We start from the raw sequence: 17,105 nt of genomic DNA on the forward strand, positions 1-17,105 counted from the left end.
TGACCATTCGTAATTTAAATCAAATGTAATTTGAGGAAACATGTCCATCTTTGCGGTGCAAAGTTGGCCACAATCCAAGACAAGTTGGCAACTGATGTAACGTTAATTAAAGGGATAGTTTGTGTTTTTTGAAGTGGGGTCATATAAAGTACATATCTATAGTCGATCTCTTCCCTACCGTAATCACTGATCAGCGCAGCCTCAGTTTGGAGGAGCAGAAAGCCGCTCCAGCCCAGACGCTCAGCTTTGTACTGCAGTGAACGGGGTCCAGAGAAAAAGCTAAATTTAACCACCTAAAACAAGGCTCACCTAAAAAAACTATATCGGTTCAGGTGTACGTTGTATAGAGAAAATTCACAGCGCTTTACCTCGCCGTCAGACCGCCCTTTCTTTTGGCACTACATTTTGTCAACCGTAGAATCTCGGTATCCCTCCTGCCCTTTGTAAACCTGTTATTGAACCCACAGTAATGTCATCAATATTATCATTATTAACTAGCTAACAGTTTGGGGTAATTAACATACTGATACATTAAGTTAATGCTGACAAATAAACTGCTGATCGCCACAGATGGTTTTATTTTAATTTTTAAGGCATTATTCCTATTTAAAATGTTTGGTAGATAGTTTTGTTTGTTGTAATGATTTTCTATTATTATAATTATGTTATGAAATTGCCTCTTTCTTAAGAAATTCTTAATGGCATGTCAGCCGTGGATGGAGTCAGAACTGCAGACCCAGTTGATGGAGGATGTGGTGGACAGAGGTGACTGGACCCCCAAACACCCTGAGTACCGACCCAGATGATGTCCCACTGACACCATCCAGCCCAGCAGCACTGCAGGGACTCCTGCTCAGCCTGTTAATGTACATCATCTGTAACTGTTCTAGTTTTTGGGCTGTCTTCATCAAAGATGTCTGCGTGTAGTATGTTGATAAAAGAATTCTGCGGAGGCCTGGCTGGGTGGAATGATAGAGCAGTCTTTATTGAAACAGATCTCATCCGAGTGTGGCCGTACATCTGGTGCTCTCGTGTTCTCAAATCTATGGCAAAGTAATGCCAAACGCTTTGCCCTCTGCCCTATCAGAAAATCGCCTTCGATCTTAGGAATTCTACCAAATACCACCACCTTTCTCTGGTGTGGGGGCCTTTTTTAAAGTCTATTTTCCATACCTGCCTACTTCTCCTAATTGGTCACTTTAATAGATTAAAGGTTCATTTATCCAATGGGAGAAAAGAAGGATGGGTCTGCCTATCAACCCCTATGAAATAACTCTTGTGTTTGTTACTCAACTTTGCTGGTGTCAGTTAAAGTAGACAGGATGGTCTCTCTATACTTTAATGACAATGTATACGTTGAGTCAGCTCTGAGCCTCTGGTGTGGGCTCCTTCCTGTAGCTTATCTCGATGCCCACCTCAGGGCTGATCAGGAATTCTGAGCAACAAACAGGAGAATAGGAAGACAAGACAGTTGACAACAATGTTCATTTTGGACCACTTGAGGCTTGAAGTCACAACTTCTGGAACCAAAGACTGTCATCTATCACTCTGAGCTCATTGGGAAGTGGTAATACAGCAGTGGCCTCACAAATTGAGTAAGCCATTCACTGTTGTGCAGGCAGATTTGAAACCACTGTAAAATGTTGTTTTTAAAAATGATTGATTTGCTCCATAAGTGAATAACTGATGTATAATATGCTGCTTGCATTGACTGCAATTATTCACATGAGAGCAGAATTCAAAATGTTCTCAAAAATTCAGTTTTTTAGGTAAAATTCTGATATTTGTCAAACATCATCTACCATGATTCTAAAAAATTTTCAATTTTTTCATGAACATTGAAGATTTAATGATCAACTTGCAGGTATATATTTACAGTAGTGGTCACAGTCAGACATTTTCATGCACTGTAGGCATGTATTTAATTTAGAGGCTTGCTGTGATGCCACCATCAGGACAATTGTCTTGTGTTTCATGTTGAGGACATCTGACATTGCATCTGTCATCATCATCATGATCCTTGCTGGGTCTCGAACCCACAACCCCTGACACCAAGAACCAGCTCCTAGAAGAAGTGAGACCTGCTGTGTAGTTTCATTTGTCGACTCAGGGAGTCACTGTCCGGGCAGCTGTTGTCAAGGCAGATTTCAAAAATGGTCAAAATGTCAGAAATTCTGTTACCTGAACAAAAATCTGATAATACATAAATTGCATCTTGACAGCATGGAAATGTTGGTGATTTGTTTTTAGCAAGTGTTTTGCTTCATAAGAGAAAATCTGATGTTTAAAAATGCCACTCTTACATTGACTCCAGTTGTTCCCATGAGAGCAGAATTCAAAATGTTCTCAAAAATTCAGTTTTTGAGATAAAATTCTGATATTTGCCAAACTTCATCAACCATGACTCCAAAATATTCTTATTTTTTTCAGGAAGATTGAAAATGAAGAATTTGATAGTATATGTTTACAGTACTGTTTACAGTCAAGCATTTTGATGCACTGTAGGCTTAAATTTGGATAAATCCAAAAATCCGAGGAACAAGTTTTGTGGAGGACGGTGGGAAGATGCTCTCTAGCAAGTTTGATGACAATTGAGCAAAAATTGTGGGAGGAGATAGATTTTATAAGTTTTACAGGTTTTGAAAAAAACTGAGTGATGGACTTCATAATTTGTATGAGTTTAAGTGGACTAAAGTTTCAGCAGTATTGGGGCTACAGTTTGGTGAAAGTTTCAAAACTGTAGCATGTACTGTTGATTTTGTAGGTATTTTTAAAGTTTTTAAAATTTAAACGCTTATTGTGGCCCCCCAGGAGGAATATTGACATGTCCTTGGAATTAAGTAAATCTGGCATGGGGCCGGACGTTTCTGTAAAGTTTGGTGAGTTTTCACCCTTGGGAAGTATGACTTCTTCGGAAGAAAGAAGATAAAAGAAAGAATTCCTAGGATTACAATAGTGTCCTGGCAGTTTAGCTGCCCAGACCCTAATCATCATAAGGATAATCATAAACTTAGCTCTTTAACCAAATGTTTAACTAGATTCTACAGTGTTACAGTCTGGAAATAAAGCAGGGATCACAGCCTGATCGAAATCTGTTCATCTTGGTCCATTTACACTACTCACAATAAGTTAGGGATATTGTTATTTACATGAGTGCTTTTCCTATTTGGTCTGAATTTTAATGAAATAAGTAAAAGTTCCCTTTGATATTACTAATAATGAATGAGAAGAAACACCATTTTCATTAGTTTCATATTTATTACTCCAAAAATTTTGACAATAACAAGGATAGCCCCAAATAACAAAAATTGACAATGTCAGTAGCGGATGTTTCCACTATTTGCCGCAATGACAGCTTGACAGCAACGTCTCATGCTCCTCACTAGCCTCATGATGTTGTTCTGAGGCAATGCGTTCCACTCCTCCACAAGTGCTACACACAGTTCTGCCAGGTCACGTGGGGGTGGGGTACGATCATCCAGTCTCTGCTTCAGCTGGTCCCAGACGTGCTCTATGGGGTTCAGGTCAGGGGACATTGCTGGCTGTATCCATATGAGGCACTCCGACTTCCTGAAGTCGGAGTGTCGACAATTTTAAAGTTGACAATTCTGGCACAATGTGGTGGAGCATTATCAACCATGAACAGAAAGTTGGGGGTGTGCTGGCGGAATTGGGGGATGATGATGGGTTCTATGATGTCTCTGAGGTAAGAACGTGCTGTGACTGAGCCATCTACAATAACCAAATCTGTTTTGCGCTGACTGGTGATGCCTGCCCAGACTGTTGCACCTCCTCCACCAAAGGGAACCCTGGGGACCATGTTGACCTCGGCGTATCGCTCACCTCGCCTTCTCCAGCAACGCTGACGACCATCATTTCTGTGCAAGGTGACCCGACACTCATCAGTGAACAGGACGGTAGACCACTGCTGCATTGTCCAGGTTACATGGTCTTGTGCCCACTGCAAACGTTCACGGCGGTGTCTTGGTGTCAGTGGAGTCACCTGCAACGGTCGTCTGGCATTCAAGCCAAAGCGGTGGAGTCGGTTTCGAATGGTTTTTCTGGAAACCCTAGTACCCCTCACATCTCGTAACTGGGCCTGCAGCTGTGTGGCAGTTGCATAACGATGTCTGAGTGCATAGGTCCTTAGGTACTGGTCATCGTTGTGGTCTGTCACTCGCGGGGCTCCACTCCTGGGTCTGTCAGGAACTTTGCCAGTAGTTCTGTGTCTTGATGCAAGTCTGCTGATGACACTTTGAGACACACCAAGTTCACAAGCAACATCTGACTGCCTGCCACCGACCCGAAGGCGCGCTATGGCCAGGTGGCGCTGCTCGTCCGTTAAGTGACGTCGTGTGTTCATGGCTGTTTGAATGATGAACTTGAAATGACTTACTGACAATACCAGCTTTTTATACCCACAGAATGTTGAAATTGATGCCACATTGAAAAGGGTTGTCTTTTAGTTTTTTTGGTATTGGCCCCAATATGTAAGGCACACTGTACACAGTGAGGCCATTACGGTCGAAAACACAAAATGAGGTGTGTCTATCACCCCAATACAATTGACTCCCTATCCCAAAACTCTCTGAAGTGAAACAAACACCGTATGTATGAAATCCACTGAGTCTCTCACAATATCCCTAACTTATTGTGAGTAGTGTATGTAAAACGAGTCTCTGACATCTCCACAGTCACAATAAGATATAAGATATAAGTCAACCTCTGAACGTCTTACGTTTGAAAGTGAAGCTTTTAAGGTTTTACTTCCAAAGGCATCAAGCTGAGCATTACCAACGTATTTTACCTTGAAGTTTAACATATCTGGCGTTGGATGTTTAAAGGAGTAAAGTATAGAGCCAATACTTACATTTAAATATAAATACGAGATCTGCACCACTTGAGGTTATTTATTTATTTCCTCTCTTTGGGCGCGCAATGAATCTTGGGATATGTGAGACCACAAAGGGTAGTAGCGGTGCACACTCCGAAATCTGGTAAAAGCAGGGCGCACTTGTGGGGTGCATTATGAGAACACTTTGAATTGTGACAACCTTCCTGCGGCGTTGTGACGTAATTGCACTTCAAATGCGCATTCAAAGTGTGCAGACCCTGAATTGGGACACAGCCACTATCAGCACTCATGGAATGCCTCTTGTCCAATCAAATTACGTGGTCAGAACTAACTGTTGTATAATAAAGAATATTATGTTTACATACAAAATCAAAACCTTCCGTGTCACTCTGCTGTGCTGAGGTAGAGGGGACAGAAACACCTGATGCTGTGTCACTGAGGCTGGTGGTGAAATTTTTTAAAAGTACATCTGAAGAGAAGTTTATCATCCACTGGATGTTACACTTTAATAAAACCTCACAGATGCTTGATGTGTGCTATACATAAGACTAATATAGATAATGATGAAAATTCATTCAATTTTATAGTCATTGCAATGAAATTCATTGATATGGGAAAGCTAAGGTGAGGGGTATTAACAGTAATACACACACACACACACTAAATACACTTTAACACTCAATAAACCGAAGGCTTACAACAAACCTATTACTTATAGAGGGGATAATAGCATTTTAAATGACATACAAGCAGGAAAACACAGCCAACAGGTTAAAATAACACCTGAACAGGCCAAACGTTAACTTTCGAAATGTCCCCGATGAATTTAAGGTGGAGTAACATTAACTTACATAGACTCGAACTAATAATTGATTTTTAAACAGTGCTGCTATCATTTGAAGTAAGCTAGCAAGCTAACACTCTGCTCCAACAACAGTAACTACGATGCATTAAACTACTAATTTCATTCACTTCATCACATTGACGTTTCTGTACCTCTATCTTCTTCACATTTTTCTTTCTTTGCTTTCCTTCTTTTCCTTCCATGGGTCCCAGATGCTTTCTGCTACAGTATCAGTAAATCTCTGTCTTTGGTCTTGGGGTCTCAGTCCCATCAGATTCAGGCAGCTCACCTCTAAATGTTGACCAGAGGTTAATTGAAATAAGCTACAGGTGTGAGTAACAAAACAGTCTGTCATGATTCTGCTTGTGCCTCTGTGGTTTCCTATTTATTTTGAACATTTACCCACATGTGACATGGTTTACTTAATTTCCTCTCATTGTTTGATTTCCTATCCTTGTTCATTCTCTACCTGAATTTTTTGTAATAAGCGCTTGTGTGTGTATATAGTCTGTGTCCTACCTCATCTCTATGTCAGTTTGTCCTATGTTCCAGTGAGTTCCACCTGAGCCTGTTCTCTAGTCTTCCATTGTAACCTTGTGGCATTTTTCTGGTGTTAGTTCCTCTTGTTTGTTCATGACTTTTTTGCTCCTTTTGGTTGTAACTTTGATTTACCTTTTGGTTTCTGTTTTTTTATGTATTTATCAGCTTTAGTGAAATAAAGTTCTTCCTATGTTCATTAACCTGCCTGCCTCCTTAATGGGTTGCTTTTGGGTCCTCACTTTATTATTTTGTACTAAATTGCAACAGAATGAACTCACCAAAAACGGACCAAGCACACACCAGCATGCAGTTTGAGGACATCACTTTTTATGTTTAAGGACTAACATGGACATTCTAGACATGTTACAAGCAAAAGCTATATTTGAAGGGGAGCTGTTTTTTAAGCCCTGGTTGCGGTACACTTTGGGCACAGCAGAACTCTTGTCTGATGTGGCGAAGATAAACAAACTTTGATCGACAAACTGTTTTCCAGTCACTCCCATTTAACTTAACATGGAGTCTGCTAGCCACAAGCTGGCTAGCCTCCCCTCAGCTCCAGGCCCTGCTTTTCCCGATCAGAGATTTTCTCTAAGCTGACAGCCACCAAGATTATTGCTGGCAAACACTCAAAATGAAAAGTAATCTGCTTCGACTGCATGTACAGCAGAGAATCAGCAGGCGCTTTGTGTTACGCTCTGCAGCAGGTGAACTGTTGCAGTGGGAGAAGTAATTTCAGTTTTAAAATTCTGACTATTAACTTATCTGCATCAATACATAATCATTCTAGAGAGAATCCCGATGCATTGATAAATCAGAATTTTTTCCCACCCCTAGTAATTATGTGTTTCATAATTAGTATCATTCATACAGTTTAGGATGGGACGAAAAATATCTGATTCAACCAACCAAATGCAATATTTAGTACCCACGACAACATTATTGGTAAACCATTTTATAACACTCAAGCACACAAACACATACACACACACACACACACACACTAACAAATATAATGACTATACATGACCATACTGATATTAAAAGCCATAACTAAAATCATATTTTGCATATATCACTAGACAGTTTATGTTTATTTATGAAGAATTGCAATAATACGTATATTTGTCAATATAAAGAGCATATCTAGATATGTTCAAGAAAACATTGTAAGTACATCACTAATTAAAGCTGCAAGCAGTGATGAACGGGCCCTCGCAGTCCAAACGCGTCGGGGCATGCTGCCATCGAGGTGTGCCACGTCGATCTATTCAGGGCAAGACCCTCTACATGTATGAGCAATTTGGAGCAGATGGCAATTTGTATGTGGAAGTTATGATGAGTTGATGGTTTTATGGCGAAGCATCAAAATGGACCGCGCAACCAGGTGTGACTTAGGTGAAGGCTTTTGTTTTGTCCCCAGATGCTACTTGCAAAGTTTGTTGCAAATTGGTGAAATGGCCTAGGGGGAGTTTGAAAAAGTAAATCTATAATTTTTTCACAGAGCCTTAGTGGTTCATGGGGAAGTAGTCACCTGTATTTCATGTCATTAAAGGAGTCATCTCCTGGTTTTTTACATATCCAGTCCCTCTTGGATCGCTTTGGATCAATTCTTAAAACTTATTAAAATCAAACATAGAGCTTGTTCTGACACTTTTTCATACCGCGACTTTCTCATGTGAGATTATGCGCGAGGTTTTGACCGGTCCGGATGTGCATTGTATTAATATGTAATGAGGCGTGAGTTGATTGGCCACAGAAAGGACAGAGCCGGAACGGGGGGCTAGCCTGCATGCACACAGACTTCAAAACATAAACAGCCCCCTGTCATGGCGCACACACTAAATGACGAACCTTACGTAATTCAGGCATTTATGTACGAGCCGGAGTCGGAACCCGAGCGGGAGAGTGAAGAGGCAGAGACGGTGGAAGAGACACGTTTACAGCAGGATGTCTCTGAATGGTAAATTCTTTTTTTTTTCCTTCTTACTTTTCATACTCGTGTTTTACATGTAAGACCTGAGTTTTAATGCTGGTGGTCACGATGTATGGCGTGAAAATGACAGAGAAATAAGCAGATTCGGTGTGCTCACTCAGAAAGTCTGGCTGAGGATGGCTGTGAGCCGATGCTTATGCAAGTAGCCTCCTGTGGTAACGTCACCACAGGAGCAGAGTCAAAATCTCGTGCTTTAGGAATGCGCACTATTGTGCGCTATTCCTGTTCGGAAAAGGAGCCAAAGCGAAAAAAAATTAGCCACTTTCAAACTCAAGCTTTTCAGGCAAGTTTCAACTGAGGTCCAACACCAATATGCATGTTTTAACAAGAGAAATTGAGATTTCCGGTTGATGACTCCTGTTAGGCGACTATAGGTGGAACAATAGTGGTCGCCGACCACAGGTGAAGAACAGCTGATTTTACTACTTCTGCTGACGTACCACCCACCTGACTCCTTCCCGGATGTGACACAAAATACTATAGCTGGCACCTACATTCCGGCCCCATAATTATTACACTTACCACAGTAATAATTACAAATACATAACCCACATAGAAAAACACTACATTTACATTCCTCATTTTTTGCACGTTTTTTTTAATTTTTTTTTTTTTACATATAGTCCATCATATGTATAAAGTTCATTGTAGATCTCGATCCAGTCTTCTTAAGTCAAGTCATGTCTCGGACAGAGGTTACCAGCACATGTCCTTAGTGAATAATCACTCATGTCAAGTCTGAGTCAAATAAGTCAAAACAGCCTTCATGACTGTGCAGCCTCCTGAAGAAGGCAGAGCTTGGTGACAGGTCTGCAGACAGTACTGGTCCGGGTCTTAACCTGGACCTGCCGCACCAATCCCCTTCTGTCTGTAATTGCTTCAGTGACCTTTCCGATGATCCAGGAATTCCGAGGTGCGGAACCATCCACTATTAGCACGATGTCTCCAGGAATGAAGTTCCTCTTGACCTTTGTCCACTTCTGGCGCTCCTGTAGTTGCGGTAAGTACTCCTTAGTCCACCTCTTCCAAAATAAATCTAAAATAAAAAAATATATTGGACTTGCTTCCATCTGTGACGTGCATAACTGTCCTCCTTGTGAAACAAACCAGGTGGTAAACAGGGCTTGGTTTTAAGAAGCAGAAGATGGTTTGGTGTTAATGCTTCTAAGTCATTTAGATCTGTAGACTCCTTTGTAAGAGGTCTGCTATTGAGGATCGATTCAACCTCGCAGAGGACTGTTTGGAGTCCCTCCTCGTCCAAACTTTGCACTGTCAAAGTGGAATTAAGAACCCCTCTGATGGAACGAATTAACCTCTTCCATGCTCCCCCGTGATGTGATCCGGTAGGAGGATTAAAGGTCCATTTGATTCCTTTCAATGAGAGTGTGTCATTGATCTGTTCCAGGTTCCATCCTTCAATAGCTCTTCTCAACTCACGCTCTGCACCAATGAAATTAGTGCCATTGTCTGAGCGGAGGTCCTTAACCTGTCCTCTTCTTGCAATAAAGCGTCGTAATGCATTTATAAACGAATCTGTGTCCAAAGATGAAGCCACTTCAATGTGCACTGCTCTCATCACCAAACAAGTGAAGATGACTCCATATTTTTTAACAAGACTCCTTCCACGCCTGATGTCAAAAGGCCCAAAATAATCCTCCCCAACGTAACTGAAGGGAGGTTCATCTGGTGAAATCCTGTCCATAGGCAGATCTGCCATTCGTTGTTGACCAACAGCTCCATGCACCCTGCAACAGACAACACATCTGGATAGGATCCCTCTAATGGAGACGCTGGCAGAGGGAATCCAAAATCGTTGACGCAACCTTGACAACACATGGTTCCTACCACCATGGCCGACCTCCTGATGAACATGGCGTATGATAAGATCTGAGATATGAAGATCTTTAGCTATTATAGCTGGGTGTTTAGACTCTTCAGGCATAGCTGCCTTACTACGCCGACCTCCAACTCTCAAAACACCGTCATCCAGTATTGGATTGAGCCTGTAGATGTGACTGTTTCTTCTCACACTTTCTCCCCTTTGGAGGCAAGACAGCTCTTCTTTGTATTTTTGTCTCTGACAGAACTTGATTATTTCCAATTCACTGGCTTTGATTTCTTCCAATGAGAGATGATCCTTATGCTGCTTCCCATTTGATGCAGGCTGAGGAAACTGTGCATTCACTTCCTTCCTTTTCCTGATATCCAGCAACAAGGCCTTAAGCCTCAGTGTCCAGGCCATCACTCTTAGGAGACGTGTCCATGACGAACTATGGTTTATCAAACATGTCACAGCATTCTCTCTCTCTTGTTCCGCAGACACAATAGCAGACACCTTGACTTCTGGGTCTCCAGACAGAAGTCCTCCCAAGTCATCTGGATCAGCAGGCCAGGTTTCCTTTGGCTGCAGGAGAAATGGGGGACCACACATCCACATTTCATTCTTCAGCAAAGATTCCGCTCTCACACCTCTAGAAGCAAGGTCTGCAGGATTGTGTTTGGTCGACACATACCTCCATTGAGATGGATTAGACATCTTGAGAATCTCTGTGACCCTGTTAGCTACAAAGATACGAAACCATGTAGTTTCATTTTTGATATATTTTAGAACAGAGGTACTGTCTGACCAAAAAACAGAGTCCAGTAGCTCCATCCTCAGCTCTCTTCTCCACAGTTTGTCCATACGAGCCGCCACCACAGCTGCTATGAGTTCCATACGTGGGATTGTCACAGGCTTTAAAGGTGCAACCCTGGATTTTCCCATTATGAGAGCCATGTGTGCAAGACCTTGGTGATTGTGCAACAGCAGATAGGTGACGTTCCCATATCCCTCCTCACTTGCATCCGCAAAATGATGTAACTGGGCGGTGGCTATTTCTCCAAAATTGGGAGGTTTCAAACATCTGCTGGTACTGAAACCATCTAGTGTTTGCAGCTCTTCCACCCAGCCTGTCCATTCCTCAGCAGAAGATGCTGATATAGTATCGTCCCATCCCAGCCCTCTGCGGCACAGGTCTTGAAGGATCCTTTTGGCTATAAAAATCACAGGAGACAAGATTCCAAGAGGATCATAGAACGAGCTGACAGTTGAAAGGATTCCTCTACGGGTCAACGGCCTATCTGGAAAGGATACTCTGAATCCAAATGTGTCAGACTGTGCACACCATCGCACTCCCAGTGCTCTCTCCACTGGCAAAATATCCTGATCCAAGTCTAGGTCCTTAATGTCTTTTGCTCTTTCTTCCTCTGGTATTGCTGCCAGCACACAGCGGCTGTTGCTAGTCCACTTGGTTAAATTGAAGCCTCCTTTAGCACATAGCCCTTTAAGGTCTTCATACAGGCATATAGCTTCCTGTTCTGAGGCCACCGAAGCAAGGAGATCATCAACATAAAAGTTGTACATGATGGTTTCGATCACCTGCTGGCTAAAGAACTGTTTTTTGTCTTCGGCGCACCTTCGGAGAGCAAGATTAGCACAGCTTGGAGAGGATGTAGCCCAAAATAGATGGACAACCATCCTGTACTCCACCATACACTGGCTAAAGTCTCCATTGGGCCACCATAGAAAACGCAACAAGTCTGCATCTTCCTCTGGCACTCGGACCTGGTGAAACATAGCCTCAATGTCAGACATCAGAACAATGGGTTCCTTTCTGAACCTGGTTAAGACACCAGTCAATGTGCTTGTGAGGTCCGGTCCTTGCATTAAGTGAGGCCTCTTTGAATGATGCTGCACAATCAAAGACAACCCGTATCTTCCCTTTTTGAGGATGGTATACCCCATGATGAGGGATATACCAAACCTTGCCATCACTGCGCTCCAAATCGATATCTGGCACTCTCTCTGCAAATCCACTTGCTATGAGGTTATTCATGAATGCAATGTAGTCCTTGTGAAATGATGGCTCTCTTACAAACCTCCTCTTCAGGTTAAGAATGCGTTGTTCAGCGATTATGCGGTTGTTGGGCATGCTGATATTTCTGTCTTTAAGAGGCAAAGCAACGCTGTAATTACCATTAACCAATTTCACAGATCTATCATTTCCAGGAACCTGCAATCGTCCCTTGACATCCCCAGCAGTTCATCATGATTGTTCTCGGGGAAGTCTGTCTTAAACTGCTTGTTCCAGAGCTCGTCAAGTGTGATGGCTGAAATTCTATTGACTATTACTGCTGACTGACATCCAGAACTATCACTGCATCCACCAAGCAGCCCATTTACTGTCCAACCCAGCACCATCTTAACAGCGTATAGACCTCCAGCCACACTCCTGATAACCTCCAGGGGCTCCAAAGCACGAGGAACATTTGTGCCTATCAGAATCTCCACATCTGCGTCTATTTCTGACAAGCAGACATTCTTCAAGTGAGGCCATTTTTCCAAGTCTTGCTGCTGTGGGATGTTGCTTTTATCAACAGGCATCCTATTTTGTACAAACAACTTTGGTATTTCACAATATACATCACTGTCCAACCAAGCAACTTCCAAACAAGATGCAACATGACTGTCCACTGCTTTCTCTTGTCCCATTGTGCGCAGAAGAATCTTTGTTTTCCTCCCAGGAAGACCCAGCTTGTCCATCAGACCCACAGTGCAGAAAGACGCAGTACTTCCTGGATCCAAAAAGGCGTATGTTTCAACTGACCTTTGACCCTTACTTGATTTGACTCTGACTGGTACTATGGCAAGTTTACAATCCTGGTCACCGGCCCCAGTGAGACCACCAGTTTGAACTTAAGCCATACTGTTGTCTGATGCCTTTACAGAGCTGCTCTTATCCTCCTTTTCATTTTCCTTTTGATGGATGTGCAACATGCTGGGGTGTTGTGAGCCACATATTCTGCATGAAAGACGCTTCCTGCACTCTCTGCTGATGTGCCCAGTGCACAAGCAGCCAAAGCAAACTCCATTAGTTTTCAGGAAATTCATCTTTTCGCTGTGAGCTTTCCTCTCCAATAGAGTACACGACTCCAGTGTATGTCCACGATTTTTACAGTAGAGGCAGACCTTCTGATATCCATCCCTCTTGTTGTCTGGCGTAGCCCCTTTAACTGTGATAACAGTTGTGGCAAAACTGCTCCCCCCAACCTTTGAACGAGGCATGGATTTTACCCTGCTGCTCTCCTTGACTGCCATCAGTGTTGGAGCATCCTGTATGTCTCCAAATACAGGGTCCATAACAATCTTCACTTGACGTTCAATGAAGATTACAATATCAATGAACATAGCTCTGCGCTGACGCCTTTCCTGTATGTCACAAGCTGATGTACGCCACTTGTCTCTAAGCCTGTATGGTAGCTTCTTAATCACAGTGAGCATGTTTGCTGATGTATTAAGATCAGACAGATTATATACATCTTTCATGGCATTGCAACATGTGCGTAAGAAAAGACTGAATGCTTGCAAAGCCTTTGTATCTTCTGATTTAATTGATGGCCATGATACTATTTTATTCATGTAAGCAGATGCTATGACATGATCATCTCCAAAATGTTCATGGAGTAGCGCCTTTGCTGTAGCATATCCATTTCCATCAGTCATATGTTGACAGCTTCTGATCAACTCTTGTGGCTGCCCCCTAGTGTACTGGTCCAGGTAGTGCAGGCAGTCCACTCCATTGGTGGCCCTTTGTTCTATTATTTGTTCAAATGACTGCATGAAGGCATGATATTGCAATGGATTACCGTCAAAGATCTGAATGTCCCTTTTAGGCAGTGATGCTAGACTTTGCTGCTGCACCAGCATTGATGTTATTTCATTTTGTTTTTCCATTATAGACATCATGTTATGTTTACTGCCGATGTTCCTGAAAGAAGGTGCTTTAGCCTTATGAAATTGACATACTGGGGGCACTGTACCCTTAGAAACTGTGCCCTGTGGGTTTGTTGGCACTAAAGGCCCCTGATGTAAATAGTTGGCTCCTTCAGAGTGCTTTGATCTTGCACCTCCAAAGCATGGATTTAAAGTTCTTAGCACAGGCTGTGGTCCTCCTCCATCCTTTCCATCTTTATGTGGTACAAAAGGGTCTGCATGGATATTAAGTCTTTTCTCAAAATAAGACTCCATGCCATCCAGATTCTTAGAAGAAGCACTCCCTACACTTGATCCAGAGGTTCTCAAAACATTAATCTTCGCCATCGACGCGGCTATCTCTGCTTCAAGTTGGAGCCGTTCCTTTTGTTTCCTTATTTGCTCTTCTTGCTCTTCAAGAGCATGCTTTTCCTTGAGCATTTTTTGCCGAGTGAGCAAGGCAGCCATGTCAGCCTCGGCTCTGAGACGTTGCAGTTGATGACACATTAGACTTTATGCTCTCTTTGATACTGCCTTGATTTGAAATGCTGTCACATGGTGCTATTTCATCCTGATCATCATTCTGAAGATTTTGGTGAAATTGAGGCAGTTGTCCAGTTTCCACGTCCTCATGTGCATCCTTCTCCACTGATGAGGCTTCCTGTTGCTGGGGCCTTTCAGCCATGTAAATTTCCAACAAAGGTTCACCTTGAGGTATGTTGATTATTTTAAACCATGCTTCAACATCCTTAATGCACCCTTCCTTGTGTTTATTGACCTTTGAAAACCATAGCTCTTATTTTTGTTGTTCATCCGTGGGAATTAATGGCATCAAAGATTCATGCAAAGCAGTAGCATTATCAGACAGTTGCTTGAAAATAGGGATGCAAATTATCGAGTAATTCATTAATTGATAGTTGTTTCATCTTATCGATCGATGATCGATTAATTGATAAGCGGCAATTTTTCTGAGAAGCTGAATTTCCCTCTGAATAGGTTCTATCTACTGTATACATAACATAAAATGATATCTTCCTTATGATATAAAGAAAAAATGCAAATCATATTCCTTAATCAAAGATTTATTCTGGGCTCAATTGAGGGCAGGGAATAACATTTTGGTAGCATATCAAAAATATTCTGAATAGAAAATATCAAAATATTACACAGGCTACACAGGCAACATGAAAATACATTGGGCATTCTCTTATCTGCGACATTGGAAACATTGATAGCAGCAGCATAAAAAAAATACATTCCTGAATAGAAGAATACAATACTATGTAGGCTACTTTAACATGAAAATAAATTAGTGCACTGTCTCTTAGCAGCAGCATAATAAAATAAATGAAATAAATTCTGAAAAGTAAATAAGATGTCACATGTGGTCTATTAGCAGCATTTATAATCCCCTTTAAACTGGGAAATGTGACAGTATCACATTAACATTAGTAGACCAGGACTAAACTGTCGTAGCTCTAGTTAACTTAAAATATAGGCTACCTGATGATAGATGTGTCTGTCTTCGTAAAACAAAACAAAAACATCCCTAGTGCTCCTCATTGCATAGATTGACCTTTCTACTTTTGTTCAAGAATATCAGTATATCAACATGGTCAGGAGTAAGTCGTGTGCGCAGCCTGTTAACAGTTAGTCCAGCTGCTGAGAATCCACGCTCAGAAGGGACTGACGTGCCTGGTATGGCCAAGTACTTTCGTGCCAGGTTTGCCAGCCTTGGAAACCTTCCTTCATTGACTTTCCACCATGCTGCGGGACTGGAATCAAGAAGTGGTGGCGGATCCTTCAGAAAGCTGTCCACTTCTTTTTCTACGTCATCGGTGCTCCTGGTGGTATAGTTTTCACCCATGAGTAAAGCATAAGCACTGCGTCTCTGAAGCACAGCTCCCTGGACTGGCACTGCACCGACCACCTCTTGCTGGTCGCTAGCGGCATCTGCTAATGTGGAGCTCCCACGTCCGGCTTCTGCTTCTGCCAGCACTTTAAGCAGTTTGGCATGAGCTGCAATCCTCCTTGGTGGGGTCAGAAATCCCAGGTGCTTGTGCCTAGGATCCAGCATGGTGGCTAGCATTGGTGGTGTTGACGTTAGGTCATCAGAAGCAATCTGTGAAGAAAAAGATAATAAATTAGATTTAAATGTGATTTTGCTTTTAATCATCATTTGTTTTTAATAGGTTAAGTGTTTTATCATTTAATGAATGAGCCACTATTAATCAGTAATAGATTGCTTGATATTTATTATTAATATTAATTAAAAAAGATAGTAGAAGCAGTTAAAAACTACAATTGTCAAACAATGTGCTTTGTGTCCAATGCATACAGTTAAAAATATCTGCAATAATTAAATTAATGGATTTAGCTTACCTTCATCCTTTCACCCAGTGAAGTGCGCACTCTGGATTTGAATTCCCCCACTTTGCTGGTGTCTCCCTTGTCTGTCTTGAGATGCACGTTGATCAGGCTGAAGGTGATGGGATACGTGTCTGATATGGACACCTCAGTCTCAGTAGACATGACGGTCGTTGCACACTTGAGTGTTTCCAGCACTGGCGCCACATCCTCCATCAATTGCCAATATTCATCTCTCAGCTCCAACGTTCTCGCGTCTGTGAGTTTGGTCACTGTGCAGTCTGATAGAACAGCAGACATGGCCCACCGCTGCTCCGTTAGTCTGTTAAACATTTCACTGACTGAATTCCACCTGGTTTTACAGGATTGGATGAGTTTATGAGACGGCAGCTGCATTTGTTTCTGTTTTGCTGCGAGCGCTTTGTTTGCTGGATTGCTATGATTGAAGTGTTGTACGAGTCTGCTAGCAGCTACAATGACTCGGTTAATGTAGGTAGCGAAACCGTCGTTAATGGCCAGCTGCAGAGTGTGGGCGAAACATGGAACTGAGTGCCAGTTGACTCGTGTGGGACTGTTTGCCGAGACGATATTCCGTGCATTGTCGTGTACACAAGCAACTACACGCCCGGTGAGACCCCATGTTTCCACAGTCTGGTTTAACTTGTCAGCTAAATTGTCAGCCGTATGCCTCCCTGACATGCTCTCTGTGAGTAGG

General features: G+C 42.3%; 1 protein-coding gene across 1 annotated transcript; it reads right to left on the reverse strand.

The window, feature by feature from the left end:
- Nucleotides 1-1,361: 1,361 nt before the first annotated feature.
- On the reverse strand, nt 1,362-16,690 carry LOC115592950 (uncharacterized). The gene is made up of 3 exons (XM_030436230.1): nt 16,406-16,690; nt 15,719-16,145; nt 1,362-1,435 (listed from the first exon to the last, which is right to left on the reverse strand). The coding sequence occupies exons 1-3, from the start codon at nt 16,688-16,690 to the stop codon at nt 1,362-1,364; spliced, it is 786 nt and encodes a 261-aa protein (XP_030292090.1).
- Nucleotides 16,691-17,105: the final 415 nt, after the last annotated feature.

The sequence above is a fragment of the Sparus aurata genome, chromosome 12, assembly GCF_900880675.1.
Source record: "Sparus aurata chromosome 12, fSpaAur1.1, whole genome shotgun sequence".
NCBI classification, from domain to species: Eukaryota; Metazoa; Chordata; class Actinopteri; order Spariformes; family Sparidae; genus Sparus; species Sparus aurata.

Excerpts from the sequence above, each read along its gene's own strand:
- LOC115592950 (XM_030436230.1), bottom strand. The coding sequence starts at position 16,690 with ATGTCTGCTGTTCTATCAGACTGCACAGTGACCAAACTCACAGACGCG. Across the intron at positions 16,146-16,405 it reads CACTGGGTGAAAGGATGAAG|ATTGCTTCTGATGACCTAAC; the intron begins GTAAGCTAAATC and ends TTTTCTTCACAG. Across the intron at positions 1,436-15,718 it reads AAAGTACTTGGCCATACCAG|AATTCCTGATCAGCCCTGAG; the intron begins GCACGTCAGTCC and ends TTTGTTGCTCAG.